The 18,403-nt window shown below is 40.4% G+C and overlaps 1 protein-coding gene across 1 annotated transcript in view; it reads left to right on the forward strand.

Annotated features, from left to right (window-relative positions):
• Positions 1–18,403, forward strand: part of TMTC2 (transmembrane O-mannosyltransferase targeting cadherins 2) — a 356,223-nt gene that overhangs the window by 291,735 nt on the left and 46,085 nt on the right. Inside the window, 1 exon segment of the mRNA XM_054027472.1 lies at positions 3,131–3,212. Within this exon segment, the coding sequence (XP_053883447.1) occupies positions 3,131–3,212 (82 nt within the window).

The following is an 18,403-nucleotide window of genomic DNA, read 5'->3' on the forward strand; positions in this document are numbered from 1 at the left end:
TAGTTGAAAGGCATGTTCTATCCTATTAGTCATCCTCAGAGCCACTGAGTCCTCCCATTAAAAACTTATAAATAACCATTTTATCTTGGACATAGAATTCTGTTCTGCAGTTATAAAGCTGTATTTTCACTTTGTGAGGTTTCCAAGGCATGTGTGTATACGTATACAACTGCTCACCCTCGCTGTTAAAAATTGAGAGCTTTCCAGTGGTCTTCAATGCCTTCATTTGTGTCATTGTGTGGGCCATTGCACATAAAAATGAATATGCATGAAATGTGCCAGTCCACAGCAATTTAATGTTTCAACTATTTTGATAACTAATTATGGATTTCCCTTAAAATTTAGAACCTATCTCCTCCTATCCTGTGTGCTACTTAGCACTGAATCCTTACAATAGAGTGGGGGAAAAGATAGGTGTTGTCCTCTAAACCTGATTATTTCACCATATGCATCCTCTTGTGCTAGCAAAGGAATACTTACAGTGGCTAGTAGAAAATGTTGTTGCCTGACATAAGATACAAGTTTGATAAATGCCAAAGTTTTAATAGTGATATAGCCTGATTCTGTCAAATGACTGGGGTTTATATCATCTGACACCTAAACAAAGCTTACAAAATGTGTGCTGATATATTGACATTTTAACAGTACACAGATGGCATGGAAAAGGACTCTTTAGGTGGAGTGTGATGCAAGTTCCTTCAGAATGTCACTTTGGAAGAGAACATTCTTAATCATTCTTTGATAAATGTGGATATATTAAAATGACGGCCAACCTGAATAAATGGTTCTGCACTGTTCATTTGCTGGCACTTCAGTTTATGTCTCGGGTGATGTAATATATGACTTTTTTCCTGTTTTTGTTAATGAGCATTTTGGCCTCTCAATAACAATCATTCTATTGATGCTATGTGTATGGTCACCTATCACCATTATGTATTCTGTTTCCCTGAATGACTTAAGCTGGGTGCAGTATTACATTTGGAAAGTGCCAAACAGAATATAGTTGTAACATATTCTGGTGAACTGAATAGATGAAAGTAAATTATATTTGACAAATACTTGTGGTCTTATAGACATAGTTCTAGAAGCAGAAGATTCATATTTTATGACTACCTTCAGTGAACTGTTCTTTTTTCAGTAGGAATAGCAACCTGAGTATGCATAAGACGGAATGCAGTCAGCTAAGACTAATTGTATTAGTCTGTTAAAAGAGCAATGATGCACGATCTGTAAATGTTAATTCTGTTGGCATTAGTGATACATGCAGTCTGTGCCTACAATTTTGGAGTCTCCAGGCTGGACTTTGTGACATGACCCTTTTTGCCAGAGTAAGGATGTTAACTGAGCATCCTGAACCAATTTGAACTTGAATAATTACTCTGTCTGCCTGAATTCCCCTGGTAGTTTCAACTGGATACGCCATTCTTCTTCACTTCTTGTGCTGAACTATTGCTGCATGCTGTTTAAAAAGAATTGCTGCCTTTCTCCCACAGAGGCAGCTCCATTTCACTGGTGGAGGAAGGAATCGCTGTACGCTTGTACAATATATGTTCCTTTTGAAAAGAAAATTGGGATGAAAGGTGCTTCAGCATCTAAATGTAAAAGAGCCTCATCTATTATGTGATTGCAGTGGTTAGGAGGTAGCAGTCGCTTGCATTGTGGGTAACTGGGAAGGATTAATTTTCCAAAATCTGTTCAGGGGCTTGACAAAGGGGTCTGAAGTATCAGGATTGGAAACTGAGGATAATGTTATTGGACAATAAGGGCCAAATTCTTCCCTTTCAGGAGGGATACCTTATGGATCCCCTGTAGTATAAATGAGGAGGCTTCTGGCAGGGTGTCTTCTGAGAGGGGACCTTGACTTTGAAATTTGTGCCCACCATCTTCACCTGCACTTGTTAACTTTCTGGATTCACTTAAAGCCCCTTTTCTTTTCTCAGGCTGTTGAGGCAGCGTGGGCTGAGGATTTGGGGTAGTGATAATTATGAGCAATTCTTGTTATTGTTTGACTGCTACATTATGGGATAGATGCTCACAGTACAGAATGCATGCAATACTCAATCTGATTAAAATCTGCTTCTTTACCAAGTGATTATAGGGTAGGCTGGGGTCGGCAACGTTCGGCACACGGCTCGCCAGGGTAAGCACCCTAACGGGCCGGGCCAGTTTATTTACCTGCTGACACAGCAGGTTCTGCTGATCGCGGCCCCCGCTCGCTGCGGTTCGCCGTCCCGGGCCGATGGGGGCGGGAAGCGGCGCGGTCCGAGGGATGTGCTGGCCGTGGCTTCCTGCCGCCCCCATTGGCCCGGGACGGCGAACCGCGGCCAGTGGGGACCACGATCGGCCGAACCTGCCACGTCAGCAGGTAAATAAACTGGCCCGGCCCACTAGGGTGCTTACTCTGGTGAGCCACGTGCCGAACGTTGCCGACCCCTGGGGTAGGCTATGTTGTATGTATCTTTAAAATGGCACTCGGGGCAATCTTGAAAATTATAGATCAAGAAGTCTTACTTCCACATCAGCGGCATTTAATTAAAATACGTCATTTTAATTCTGAGGCGCTCATATCTCATAATACAAACCAACTCACTGCTTGGTACTAGGAATAAACTGCAGTCATAGGCATGTTATTGCACAATACTGGCTAGTGTCTGAGACAGGATACCAAACTATTGGTACAATACAGTTTAGCTATTTTCTCCATGAGGAAAGAGTAATAAGCCGTAGATTTGGGTTATAGTGGATTCTCCATGAATGACCATTTTTAAAGTCTTTAAGGTGCCACTGGACTCCTTGTAATTTTTAAATTAAGATTGGATTTTTTTTTTTTTTCAAAAATACCTGCTCTAGGATTTTTTCAGAGAAATTCTATGGCCTGTGTTATGCAGGCGGTCAAATTAGATGATCACAGTGGGCCCTTCTGGCCTTGGAATCTATTAATAAGTGAACTTTAAATTTGTTCATGAAGTTTTTTCCCATTTAGTTCCTGTTTACTTAAGTTGAATCTGGCAATAATAGTAAACTGTGTTGCTCTAGTGCCTGGAATTTGGGAAGTGTGGGAGCATATGGAGAGTCCAGGGTGACTCAGTGTTAAGATAATCCATTTTTTCTCTCTCTTTTTTTTTTTAAGGGCCGCAAGAGTGAGGCAGAAAAGTACTTCTTGAAGGCTATTCAGCTGGATCCTACCAAAGGCAATGGTTACATGCATTATGGTGAGTTTCTGATACATAGGTTTCCTTGCATTTTCCAGGTTTGCTGTTAATCTCTCTGAGTGATTAAAGATTTAAAAACTGCTACTGGCAAAATACCTCCGTTCAAGCAAAATAAACTAACCTACCATGTAGAACTTCATCTCCATTTCAATTTGTTAATCACAGCAAAGAGAGAGGGGGGTATTTTCAGATTTTTGCATAATTTTCCTTCTGGGAGGGAAATTTCCAAATTAGTGTCTCTCTGCTGGGAAAGGAGGAAGGTGAATATCACTATATGTAAAAAGGTTTCATAGACATGTTTGTTATTGTTAACAGCATTGACCTAGCTCAGCTTGCTGCCTCTGGGTGGGCAACTAAAGATTGGCTTAAGTGTGTACCAGGGCAGAACAGCTAAGATTCTGTTTCCTAGTAAGTAGTTATAGGCTGTACATCTGCCTTCCCCCTAGCTTCCTTGTGGCTTGAAACAGACAAGTATTTTAAAAGGCTTTGACATGTTTGGCTATACCTTTTTAATACTAAGCCAATCATGTGCTTAAGTGATGCAAAGCACATAGTTAATTTGAGGGTGATGGTATCATTATATCTTTAGATAGATTGTTTTTTCTAGATTTACAAAAAAATATTTCCAGATGTGATTGGTCCCAAGGAACCAAAAATATTTAACTTTATGAGCTGCCTCTTATTCTAGTTTAAAACTGATAATAGAAAAGTCAGAAAATATGAGTTATGTAATCCCCCTTGGAAAATATAGGGAGGGGGAATAAATGTAATCTTAGTTGGGGAGCATGATGGGGAACCACAGCCATACAGTACATATATTTTTATATATTGTTTTCATTTCCTCTTCTGGCTCCACTGGGTTTAAGCAAAACAACCACAGGGATGGTGCACAAAAATGGTAATAATAAAAATAGAAGGTATAGTTAACCAGCCATAACTTTATTTGTTTGTGTACTTCACTGTGTGGTTTCTAAATCTCAGTTGGTGACATTTTATATTTGATTGGTTCAAATGTAGTGTGTAATTTTGTATTTTGAATCCCATGTTTAATTCCTGGATGTTTTTGGAATGCATTCCATTAGTCTGCAATAATGAGGCAGCTGTTGCATTGTATATTGTAGCAGTTAATATGGTAGCCCACACTTTTAGAGTGTCCTTAACCTACCTCCCAAATACATTTGTGCCCATGCAGATTAATTTGTATATGCCTGTCTGGTTTGTGCCCACAAATTCAGATGTGGTGATCACAGAAATCTGTGGTTGCAAAGTCAAGGGCAGCTGTCAAAAATCTGGCCACGCAATCAACTTGATTCTGTATGTTTCACTGCAGTTCCAGGCTTCTGTTTCTCATGACTTTGTGATATTTTCCATGTTTTCCCACTTTATTCATTGATTTAGTGTCCCTGCTACACTTGCACAGTTAAAATGCATAGGATTTCTGAAGGCCCTGTTATCCAAAAGCTGTGTGAGGTTACTTCAGGGATTGACAACCTTTGGCACGTGGCCCTCCAGGGTAAGCCCCCGGGCGGGCCGGGACAGTTTGTTTACCTGCCGTGTCCGCAGGTTCAGCCTATCGCGGCTCCCACTGGCTGCGGTTCACCGCTCCAGGCCAATGGGGGCTGCGGGAAGAGGCGCAGGCCTAGGGATGTGCTGGCCGCTGCTTGCCAAAGGTTGCTAATCCCTGGGTTACTTTGTTCTTCCACAGATTCATGATGCATTGATTTCTAGATTGCTATGTTACAATGCTGAAATTATAAATCCTGGTGTATTAAATTTAATAATTTAAGGCGATCCATTGACAAGGTCTTTTGTTTTTACAGCAAAATAAAAAAGAAAGCATAGTTACTTACGGCAGTTAAAGGACAAATCATGTCCTCCATCTCTGCAAGTGTGAGGACACCTTGCAGTGGAAATGTAATTTTGCTGTGAAAACGAGGGGAGGGGAGGGAGGTTCAGAATTTGGAGAGCACTAGGAATATTTTTGATTTGAGTGGGACTGATTTCATGCAGAGGAACTTGAGGGTCCACTGCTACAAAGCATGGGGTCTCCATAGTGAGCTTTATTGATTATGAATCAAATTTTTCTCTTGGAAATACCAGCATAAATCTTGAATTACTTATTGACTCCAATAGCATTAATGCATATTTACATCAAAGTAACCAAGAACAGATGATGGCCCTATGTCAAAGTTCTGTCCCTGCAGGCACTAAACTCACTATCAAACATGGAAAAGATTCTCTGGGCTATTCTTTTCTTTGCTTGTTCCAAAGTCTTGATCAGGAATCTGGAAGTATATGTCCAGGGACAATGCAATTATTAATCATGAACCTCTAGGGGACACTTACTCTGTGTGCTTTTGTCTCTACACATCATGAATTTGGTTTAGCAACTTGTCATAGGTACACTTCATATCCCATAAGTCAAATGCTAAATCATAGGGAAATATATCTATACTCCTCATGTAAACCTTAAACATGAAGACACTCTGGAAAAAAAGAATAAAAGAGTTGGCACCATCCCTAGAAAATGCACACCTCACTGAGAAGCCAAATTGGAAGGGTGGCCATTGGAGACTCAAAAACCTGTATGTTAATGGAGAAGCACTGTATATAGGGACTGCAAATACTCTTTGATGCAGATATTATATTACTTGTGCTCCCATGATGGGTCCATATATGTCTTCATCTTTCATTGCTGTGTTTGTGGTCTTTTTTGGAGGTATCACGATGATTTGTCAGTGTGTTCTATCTTGTCAGAGGTTTACCCTTGTATTTTCTGTTACTTCTAGTTATGGCCCTGAACAGTTAGTGGTGCAGAATGTGAATCAATGAGGGAAGTACCTTAAATGGCACATAAGACATTTAGGAATGTGTGATGCGTTAGGCAATGGCTTCGTGGATAGTGTCACCATGGCACATTTGGCTGGACAACCCACTGGTACCTTGATTTTGCAGTTCCAGATCACTGGCTTGTTACTATGCATTCAATGTTTTGAACAGCGTTTCCCAAACTGAGGGTACCAGACTAGTTCAGGGAGGAGTAAAGGAGCGGATCAGTGTGAGTGGGGTGAGTTACAAGGGCTGCAGATCCCTGTCTTCTACACGCATTCTGCAAATGTGTTGCCATGTCATTAGGTACAGCAGGAGGTGGCTCACTGAAAGCCATCCACCTTCCCATCATAGTGCCTCTATTGTAGCTCGCTATAGAAGGAGCTCACCACTACAGTACCAAGCTGAAAACTCAGGCTGCCACCCAGTCCAGGCTTCTCTTCTCCTGCGACATTCAGCTGAACTTTGGGTGAAACCAGTGGATGTCTAGTGGATGGAACCAACGTAGCTCTTAGTGAGGTAGGCAGATTAGAGCTACCAGTGACGCTAGAGGGGAGAATGACTCAAGAGGCAGCAAATAACTTGTAAAAGAGGAAAAGAGAGAATATCCATGTGACAAGAAGGGCATCATGACAGAAAGAGGGGAAAAAAGAGAGTGCCAAAACTGGGTGAGGACATGGTGTTGAGGGGAGTACATCAACTAATCCATTCCAAGTGAAAGCGTATTTTTTTTGGAGGATCATTGACTTAGCTGTTGGCCCTTGACATAAAGCTAGGAATGAAGTTGGTTTCATTATATTATGTTATGTATTTGTGATTGTCTTAACTATAAAGGGAAGGGTAACAGCTCTCCGGTGTACAGTACTATAAAATCCCTCCTGGCCAGAGACTCCAAAATCCTTTTACCTGTAAAGGGTTAAGAAGCTCGGGTAACCTGGCTGGCATCTGACCCAAAGGACCAATAAGGGGACAAGATACTTTCAAATCTTGGTGGGGGGAGGCTTTTGTTTGTACTCTTTGTTTCGGAAGTTGTTCGCTCTTGGGACTGAGAGGGACCAGACATCAATCCAGGTTCTCCAAATCTTTCTGAACAAGTCTCTCATATTTCAAACTTGTAAGTAAACAGCCAGGCAAGGCGTGTTAGTTTATCTTTGTTTTCTCAACTTGTAAATGTACCTTTTACTAGAGTGTTTATCTCTGATTGCGGTACTTTGAACCTAAGGCTAGAGGGGGGTCCTCTGAGCTCTTTAAGTTTGATTACCCTGTAAAGTTATTTTTCCATCGTGATTTTACAGAGATGATTTTTACCTTTTTCTTTAATTAAAAGCCTTCTTTTTAAGAACCTGATTGATTTTTCCTTGTTTTTAGATCCAAGGGGGTTGGATCTTGATCCACCAGGAGTTGGCGGGAGGAAGGAGGGGGGATGGTTAATTTCTCCTTGTTTTAAGATCCAAGAGGTTTGGATCTGTATTCACCAGGGAATTGGTGAAGGTCTCTCAAGGCTACCCAGGGAAGGGAATTAGCTTTGGGATGGTGGCAGCGGACCAGATCTAAGCTGGTAGTTAAGCTTAGAAGTTTTCATGCAGGCCCCCACATTTGTACCCTAAAGTTCAAAGTGGGGAAGCAGCCTTGACAGTGATAAAATAGGAGGGAACTTGTTGCTATTTATGTATGAAATAAGTGTGCTTTTTATTGTAGGGGGAGATTTTCAAAGGAACAAAGGTGTTTGTACCTAGTGAAAAGTACCGGGCCACCTAAATCCAATTTGCATCTTTTAAAATCTCCCCATGATGTCTGAACACTTGGTTAGATGGAAAGTTAGGAGTCAGTCAGTGCTAGCTATCTTAGAGAGGCCCTCTAACATCTAGACTGCTGAAAGCTTACATTAAAACGTTAGAGTGCTGAAATACTGAAGGACTGCAAAGATTAAAGATACTAAGCCAGATGATGGTCCCCATTCCAGCCACTTTACCACCATAAATGAGCCATAGTTGGATGGGGCGGGAGGGGAGATTTTCCCATTGTAGGTAAAGCAGCTCTATGCTGGACCCTTCATAAGTTTCCAGCACAGGGGTGTTTGTAGGCCAGAGACATGAGGGGATGTGGTGGTCACAGTGCACATCACTATGGGATTATGGGCTTCAGAGCAATCTACACCAGGGGTTGTTTCAGCCCTGCAGTAACTCAGAATCTCGGCAATGCAAAAGTGGCATAAAGCTGTATTTCTGTCTCCCTGACTCTGACCTGCACATTCTGTGCTGCATCTCTCAGGAAACATAGCAAAGAATCTAGCCCATTGTGTTAAGGAAGTAGAGAATCAGCTGCACATTCAGGATGTCGGAATGATTAGCTTTAATGATAAACTGTCGGGGAAGAGACAGAAACAACAAACTTTGAAACTCTTCAACATTAATGGTCATTAACCTAGCTTGTTTGGAAATAGGCTGCTTCATTCAAGTGATCACTTCTAAAGGGACTGTGGGATGAGTAGTTATTATAGTGGTCAGGAATTATCTTGTTTTATGTTGTAGGATTGCATTAGACTCAAGAGCATCAAAAAGGATTTGACTGCTTATGCTTAAAGATGCACACATTTCTTTGTGTCCTGAATATATCACCGCTCTACTTAAATACTGATTCACATTCACAGCTTCCAAAAAGATTCCAAACAAAATTTAAATTAGAATGTTCCTTAATTTATTCTGTTAAGTTTCATTTTGGGAGTGACACACATTCTCTTACTACACCAAGAGACTGAAGCTCTTCTTAAATCATAGTTACTGGAGACAATTCAGGGGCAGAGAGATTGGAAACCTAATGAGATCATTATGCTGTCATTTACACACATCTCTCTAGAATTATTGTTTTATGTTTAGGAACTCAGAAAAGCCATGTTCCTTAAACTATATTTATTAGTTACTTGTTTTATAGAAGTAACTAGAGACCACAATCAGAGATCAGGACTCCATTATGCTAGAAAGAGTACACACAAAGAAAAGACAGATTCAGCCCATAAGAGCTTACATATTGTATGAAAGTTTGTTATTTGAATATGACAGAGAAATGTGTGTTATATTTTTATAACAAGACCACCATTTCTGCCGTATGTAGTCTTTGTAGAGGTTTCTTTGTGAAATTCTGAGAACTTCTTTCCCCGATAGAGAGATTCCAGGGTGTGGAACAGGAAAGTTGGCAGGGGCTGTGCTGATGCGCGTATTGCATCTGTCTAGCTCTGACCACAACTCATTGGAGAATTTAATTTCCCAATATACATCACTATGTAGCATCTGGTGTTCCCAGTGGAGCAGATCCATGTGTTTGTTTTGTTTCTCACTCCGTATATACTGCCTTCAGCTAATCCTGCAGTCAGATATAAGTAATTCACAAGAATTATACACTGTAAAGTCAATTTTATGTTTTACTGACAAACATAAAAACTGACCTTCCTAGGAACTTGGTGATTTCTCCTCCCACCCCCTAAATAGGTCATAGCATTTTGTTAACAACTTACAGTTGATATGTCTCCTGGTTTCCGTTTTTGTATTTAATACAATTCTAACTTTTAATTGCATTTCACTGATGGAAGTGCCTTAGTATGAGAATTTAAGGTTGGAAATTTTTGGCCAAAATGTTCCTGTAATTCCACTACTGCCCCATGCTACAGACAAATGTATTTAGAAGTGTAAGCTGTGGGAGTTCCTATCCAGTTTCATCCTTGGACTCAAAACTGAGGATATATTGCAGCTGTTACCTTTGGAGAAATGATAGATACAAAGTGGTTTCAGAGAGAGGCTAGAATTTAGAAGTTAAGTAACACATATAACAAGTTAATTATCCCATGTAGGAGACAGTGAGCAGGGAAAAAAATGAGGATTAATGTGGAAAATAATAGAGTAACAGTGGATTTGTAAATTGATAGGGATAGGGAAGTTAAATAACAGTTTAGAAGTTTGTTGTTTTAAGTTCAAAAGTGAAAGATAGGGAACAAAAGATGTCAGAAATCTAGTAAGTACCCAAAGATCACTATTCATCTGTTCTACATCCATCTAAAGATCATAACCTTTAGTTGCACTCAACTAACCAGACTGAACTATGATCTTAAAAAAAATGTGAAACTGGAACTTCACAGAGAAATTCAATTGCAAATTACCTAATTAAGTTAAAGTATAATTAATCTAATGAGAATAATCAATTTTTATTATAAAAAAGGGAATAGTTAAGTGATTTAGAGTTATTAGAGCCCATGTATTATTCAAAAGAAGCTAAATGAAAAGGTCTCAATAGTAATTAATAAGACAGAGTTAGTTTGAACATCTTGTTGGGTCCTGGCCTCTCCCATTCCAATTAAGTAATTGCCAGTGTGAGGGAGATGGGTTTCTGTGCGCATGCTACCCTACTGCCTCACTTCCCTCACCACTTCTACTCGTACCCCACTCAAAACAGACCACAAGGGACGCTTCAAAAAACTAAGAGTTTAAACCTGGCACAATCCGTTCTTAAGGCTCAACAAAAACATAACCTTGACTTAATTTTCTTTTTACATCAATAGATTATGAAGGAAGAAGTGAAGCCAGGAAAGGGAGGTATTTCTGACATTTCAGTACCAACGGATTTTAATTGGAATCCTCTTCTGCCTTCCCCTGAAATTAGGCTCTATATAGTGTTGGGAGATCTGTTTTCCTGCTGTGTGGTCAATCGGCCAGGTCATCTCTGGGGTACCGGCAAGTGATGAGAAGGGGCAATAAGAGGGTTTTTAAGGCATGACACTGCATCACCCACAGGCTTGAATAAATCCTTCACTGACTTTCATTTTTGAATGGCCTGATGTTGGCAATAGGAATACAGTCAAAACAAATGAGAGAGGGGGAAGATAGCCCACAGAGACAGAATATACAATAGTCCTTAAAGCAAGCAGATAGGAGAGCAGTTTAAATGCTAAGTAGGATGCAGGGGAAATAAGGAGCAGCAGAGCAGATTGGAGCATTACCACCATCTCGGGTATTCAGGATAAGCTCTGTTGGCCACCTGTGATACTTCCAGTATGTTCAGCCCAAAACTGGCTTAGAAGGCCTTGAAGACAAAATCCTCAAGCAAACAGGAGTCATGCCATCTGGGTATCTACATTCTGAGCTGGTGTTTCTCGCTTTGGCACATGTCACGCATAGCCTGTGAATCTGTTTAGAAACTGGCAGAGCAAACAGCTGTGTAAATTTACTTATGTCGACCAGTCGTGTTGCAGAAGTGCACCACCTAAGGAATATTTGACACAGACTCCGGCACAAGGACTTTCCTCTCATTGCCCCCAGAAAGTTCTACTCAAAACAGATCCATCGGTAGGACTCCATTTATATCCTGTGACATCTGCTCTTAACTGCTGGCAGTGGATGACTGACAGTTCTGGTGGTTCCAGTCTTAATGCTGCTGATGCCAATCAGCCATGTTCTGTTCCAAGGGCCCAACAAGGCAGTGACTGCTGCTCTCCTTCCATCCTGTTGTTTTGGATGAACTGACGCAACACATGCTGGCTTAGGCCAGCCAAAGTTTGATCCCGACAAAGATTCCTCTTGGAACTCTAAGTTCTGTGAATATACCAAAAAAGACAATTTCAACTGGCACACCAATGTTGCATATGTTAAAGTAATTGAGGTTGTTACTAGCCATAGATTTAATGCAATCAGATTTGGCGCTTGATTCAACAACCTTGTAGAATGCCATTTTTACCATAGTGTTCTGTGCCACAGTCTGGGGGAAAAACCATTCATTTGAGGAGGCTGTGGGGGAATAGTATCCGGACACTGATGGTCAAGAAGACTCTTCTGATACCCAACGTATTTCCACAGAGAAAGAAGAAGAAAATGCCAGTGACTTCCATCTCTGGAGGATCTGATTTTTCCCTCTTATGCAAGGGACAGATAAGGGAAATTCACTTAATTTACAGACAGGCCAGAACACCCAGTCAGGTATGTGAGAACTAGAAATGCAACTACCATGTGAAAAAGGTAGCCAATCAAATCCATATTGAGACAATTCAGAGTGGTTCCTCTTGAATATAAACTCTGGACATGGCAGATGACTACATGTGTGCACATTCCAACCACGGGATGTATCATAGATTCTGATAGGGTACCAATTCAGAGATTAATCTTTTGGGTTGGTGTCAACACTGTGTTGCTCTGAAAAATTCTTGGCAGTTGTAGGGGTATATTTATACAGAGTGGAGGGGTGCATACTTTCCTCTAGCTGAATGATGAGCTGATCAAGGACTTTGACAGAGATCCAGAATTTGTTTTTGCAATCTAAGGGTACTAAAGTCATTTGGTTTTAACCTAAACAACCTAAAGTCTTCTAGTTTATTCCACAAACAACTGGAGTACACACCTTGCTTCAAAGCTTTACAGCTCAAAGATAGATTCTAAGACATTTTCTGTCTGCCAAAGAGGATTTGCCAGAAGAAGCAGGTTTCTGCAAGGCTGTAGATGTTGGGACTGATGGCTCTGACAGTATTTTTGGTATCTATTTGCTTCCACAGTATCAGTGGACACTTGAAGCCTCAGTGATTATAAACCATACAAAGACACTGCTATTGCACCTGATTGAGAGGTGACCTGCAAGATCTATTGGATTTTTTGGCAGTCCAATGACAATCAGAAATTGGTAAATGACTTCTGATCCAAATTGTAGTTACCACACTGTATCCATGCAGAGGTGCTTTTACATTTAAGGCAGGCTGTAATCTAGGAACAGTAACTGTACATATATGTTCTTGGAAGGATTGAAATCCTTATGGATTAAGAGGTGTCATAAAACTGGTATCCCAAAGGTTGATTTTAATTCAAATAAACGATCTGGCTACCAAAATTAACATAGTTGGTGACATCTGCAGAAGGAAATCCATGCAAATATGAGACTGGGTAGTGCCCCATAAGTCATGACTAGTGGCCAGCAACCTATCAGGGGTGAAAATCCTGATAATAAATTTAGACAAATACAAGTAGTTCCTGGATCAGGAGCTAGTGGATCAAATCTTCCTTGAAATCAGGATGTCTCCCCATGACCTGTTAGCTATTCAGCCATTCTGCCAACATTCATAAGAATGGCCATCCTGAATCAGACCTATGTTCCATCTACCCCAGTATCCTGTCTTCTGACAGTGACCAGTGCCAGATGCTTCAGAGGGAATGAACAGAACAGGGAAATTTATTGCATGATCCATTCCCTGTCATCCAGTCCCAGCATCTGGAGGTCAGAGGTTTAGGAACACACAGATAATGGGGTTGCTAATAGCCATTGATGGACCTATCCTCCATGAACTTACTAATTCTTTTTTGAACCCAGTTAGTTTTGGCCTTCACAATATCCCCCAGCAATGAGTTGCACAGATATCACACTAGTTGTCTTATCCTGACAAGGCCCTTCTGTTACCAGGGCCAACACTCCTCCCTGGCTACAAAGCATGTGCTGCCATGCCCAGTCTTTTCAAAGAGGTTTATTCCTTTAAACAGAGGCTATCAAATAAACAGAAAATAGTATTAACTGTCCTTGTCCCAGGCTTCAGGACCACCCCTCCCAGGAGTATCTGGCATTCCAGCTCCTGGCAGCTTCCTAGCCTCAGCCAGCTCCGCTCCCTTCGTGGAGCAACTTCCCTAGGCCCCTGGCCCCTTGCTCCAGGGACCCAGTACAGGAGCTAGCTCCACTCCAGTGTGACTTTTCCTCCCCCAGCTGCCTACTAGCAGCCCTTTATAGGCACATTGGTAGCCCAGCTCTCTTTAATTAGGTGGATTGCGCTCACCTCCTCTGGCCCAGGATAGCTCGGTTTAGTTATCCTCAGGGACCAGGTACCCTGTGACACCTTCTCTATAAGCTTGATGTGAAAAACTCTATAGCCAGAGTTTTTATGTAGTACAGATACACCCCTAGAAAGTTTATTTTGGTTGATTCCAATTTAATAGATCAGGCAGTTTTCAAGAGAACCATGGTCAATATTTTCAGACTTGTGCATATAAAGTTAGTTACTGCATTCATATTTAGGCACATGAATACAACTGGCTTGATTTGCAGAGAGTCTAAGCACACCACAGCTTTCATTAACTTCAAACTCCAACATGCACATGCAGATCTTGATTTTGACAGGAGATTGAAAAGCTAGCCTGCAAAGTTATGTTAAAAGCTCATTCAGTCAGATAAATGTCTGCTTCCCCAGCTAGCTTCTGGTTTGATGTCTCCTATTAAGGAGACGTTTGTAGGACAGTTCTAGGTTGTTCTCATACCTTTTACAGACATGGTTTGCACTTGGCCTTGTGGCAAGAATTTGGATTTAAAGTGTGTTATGGCCGTTTCTAGGCAAGGAGTGTTGCAACTCCTCCCACTCCTAGCCATTTAGTTTTACTTTTCAGGCAGGTTTTAATATTTGTCATGTCTTGAGAGATGACTTAGTTCCTAAAGAAAATAATATTGTAGGGAAAAGGTATGTTTATGGTAAATGGATGGTCCCACGGTTTTGTTTGTGGAGTATTGTGGTGAAATTTTGCTTGTGCTTGGCTGACTTTGTGAAATAATTGTCATAGTTTCAAGTTAACTTTTAAGAGGCCTAATACTAAGTATGGAGAATGGAATTCTACTTGAGAAAAATGAGAAAAAGATCCATTAAGGATCCAAAACATAGCTTATAATTAAGGCTAAGATTTTGTCATGGATATTTTTAGTAACAGTCATGGACAGGTCATGGGCAATAAACAAAAATTCACAGAAGCCCCACGACCTGTCCCTGACTGTTGCTAAAAATATCTGTGACAAAATGGGGAGGGACAAGAGTCCTGCTGCTGCTCTGGGGTCCCCTTCACCACCCACGGCAGTTGAGAGTGCTGGGGCCCCCCTACTGCCCACCTCTCAGGAGCAGGAAATGTCACTGAGGTTTCTGGAAGTCACGAATTTTGTGACCTCCATGACAAACTCTTAGCCTTTCTTATAATAGTGTTACTAAGCTTTTTGGAATATGAAGGGAGAATAGTTATACACATTTTATTACAAAGAGTTTTAGAGAAACAGTGAAAACAATATGCTTTCAGCTGCTGCAGTAGGAGCAACTACATCGCTGTATAACTATATAATTTTATATAACTATTTTAACCTAGGCAGTTACACCCCTCTGCACTGTCACATCTAAGAAATGTAACAGCGCCTTCATATTTGAGTGTTGCAATGGTGGATACATAGGTAAATTCTGTATTCCTTCAGAGAGGCCCAATGGATGCTATTTTGGAAGATTCCCCAGTAAGTCATTAGATTTTGGGTGAGGTATTGGTTAAAAATTCTTTCCAAGGGTAACATGTGCTTTGAAGAATTTCCATACAGGGAGTGAAATAAGAGCTGATATATCTATGTTTCATTTGTAATTAAGATAACCTTATTTCAAGACATTGCTGTTTGTTTTACCATGTGACCATGGTTACCATGTGACACTGTTCTTTGTTTTGCCCATTAGGATTTGTGTCAGTTACATTCTTTTACTTTCTCTATAAGGATAGTTATAGATATCAAAGAAAAATCCCCTGTTTGAACTTTAATTTTGTCCGGAAGTCAGTTATTTTACAAAATTTGGAAACTAGAAATATGATATTTCTAAAGTTTTGTTTCTAAAATCTAGGGATACTTTTTGGTATTAGACAGCTCAAAATAATATGAGGCAGGGGAAACTTTCTCTAACTGAATTGATTAGCCTAATAAAAGGTTGACAATATTTATATTTCATCCAAATGGAACTGAAAACTACAAATATATTTTTCAATCAGAGTTATGTATATCCAAGCAGCTTGCTTTTGGAGCCTTCACTATAAATGTGTATGTTTTTACGGTATTGTATGTCACCACCTCCTGCTGTTGGATACATAAATAGCTCTTCCCTTGGAAGTGTCTCATGCAGCTGATTTTGTGCTTTTATTCTATTTTTACAAGGATGTTTTCGTGCCAGCAGTTTAGGGCCAGTTTTATTTGTCATCGACCTCCAACTTAGGGCCAGTATTTTAAATGTGGTTGCTGTCAGGTAATTAACGATCAGTTGCTCAAGCTGGTCTTTAAAGAAATTGCTGTAATGAAAGGCAATAATCTAGGGCCCAATCCAGCAAACTCTCAAACACACAAGTAGCCCTACTGAAATCAGCAGAACTGCTTGAATCAGTAAGGACAGCTCACATTAGTAAGGGTTTTCAGGATCAGACTACCACTTAGATTCATAGCTGAATTTGTCCAACTACTTAGTGTGATCTGAAGTGTTACCATGAAGCCATTATGTTACACAAAGGAATACTTCTCTTGCTGCTGTCTATTTTGTTTTCCCTCCGAAGAGACTACAAAAAGAGGAAAAATTATTTTTTTTCCCCTCTGCATCCTCTGATACCTCAACTGCTCTCATGTGGATTTTGGATGAATTTCCTTTTTACTCCCATTTTCCACATTAGAAATAATTTTTAAATGTATTCTGTTCTTGAACAATGAGCACAAAGGGAAGCACATGACTGATCATGCATGTAGCTATACTGATCAGTCCCAAAAGGCAACTGAATATTTTCTGACTTTTTACTACTGAATAACTCAGAAATAGGTGAGTGGATTCACTCAAATTTACAACCAGCACAGCAAAATTAACAAAACTCAGAATTTTCACTTTTAAAGAAAAATGTTCCAAGAAATTAGGAGCATCTGAAAAATTAGTTTTATAGGCTACCAGAGGATTCCCCGGTGTAGGGGCATTTCTGGAAAATACTAGCCCCCTTCCCACCACCCAGGAGTGTTAGGAGAAATCTCATTTCAGCTAAAGTAGACTTTGTTTGTCTGAAATTTGATTGCTCTGTTGTGGGCCCTGAAAATAGACGATTCTGCAATGACCGGTGTTAACTACCAAGAAAAAGTAATAAACTATAATAGTGGATACAAAAGACAAATCAAACAAACACTTAAAAGACTGAGAATTAAACCTGCTCACCAGGGGCAGAGGTGAGATTCGATGAGGACGCTTGGGGAGAAGAACCTATCAGCAGAGGGGTCATAGTGTTAAGCTTAGCTCTTACCACCCTCATGCATAGGAAATTGAGAGGCCATCCTCCACTCTAGCTGCTAGAAAAGAGAAGGTGCTTTTTTGTCTACCCTCCAGAGTCCCCTGGCTGCTCCAAAATGGATAGGAAGGCAGATGTTCTCCACTGCTCTACTCTTCCTCCCTTTACTGGCATCTTTGAGGAAAACAGGAAAGAAAAAATTTTGTCTGCTATTCTACCGCTCTGCCAACCTTCTTCTAATTCTTTTTCTCATGAGTAACTCCAAGTGACCACCTCTGCAGAAAACAGTGAAAAAACTTAAATTCTGAAAAAATCGATGGCTTACGCATTCTTGGTCAGCAGGGCGAAAACTTCCCATTCATCATAAGCAAGTGTGCAAGTGGATTTTTTAAATCCTACATTAATACAGATACCATAGGATAAGGACACTGAAATATCCCAAAGTCTCTATGGGCTTTTCAGGATAAAAGTTTTTTATTCTTTCCATTTGAAACTCCAATAGGTCAGGGAAGAGCAGATCTTTTCAGAAATGTCTCTGTTTCAGAAAAATGCTGCTTTCACTTTACATTGGCTATTGTTTAGAAAAAAGTAGCCATTTGAAAAATACTGATATTTCTGAAAAGACCACTTTCTCCCAGCACTGAAATGTCTGCACTGTGGTGATGGCCCACCTAGTCATTCCTCAGGGCTTGTACACACTAGCACTTAAGTCAGTACAGCTTATGTCGCTCGGGGGTATGAATAAGCCACCCCCTGAGCAACGTAATGTACACCAACCTAAGCACCAATGTAGCCAGCATAATGCCACCTCTCACAGTTAGGAGTTATTGTGCCAACGGGAAAACTGTCTCCTGTCAGTATTGAGCGTCTTCACCAGATGAGTTACAGAGGTACAGCTGCGCCAATGTAGCACTTCTTCTGTAGACTAGCCCCTAATATATGGTAAAATGCCAGGTTCCTGGAAGCCCTTATATTCCCTAGGTTCCTTCTGGGTTCATATGGTTTGACTGTAGAATATATATAAAACAGAGAGTAGAAGAAGAATATGAAGAATACTGTTTTAAGCCCCAGTTCTGAAAATATACATTAACTTAGCTTTAATACAGTAAATAGTTCCACTGGTTTCATAAACCACAAAAACTAACATACCTTGTACAGTGATTGTGCCTATTCCAGTTTGCTTTACATCCATAAACAATGAACACAAAGAAACATACCTCAGAAATTCCTGATTAGACAATTGGAACCCTGAGAGTAATAATTTCTCATTCTTCATTAACTTTCCATGTCCTACAAAAATTAAAGTACTTGTAT

The sequence above is a fragment of the Malaclemys terrapin genome, chromosome 1 (genome assembly GCF_027887155.1).
Source record: "Malaclemys terrapin pileata isolate rMalTer1 chromosome 1, rMalTer1.hap1, whole genome shotgun sequence".
NCBI classification, from domain to species: Eukaryota; Metazoa; Chordata; order Testudines; family Emydidae; genus Malaclemys; species Malaclemys terrapin.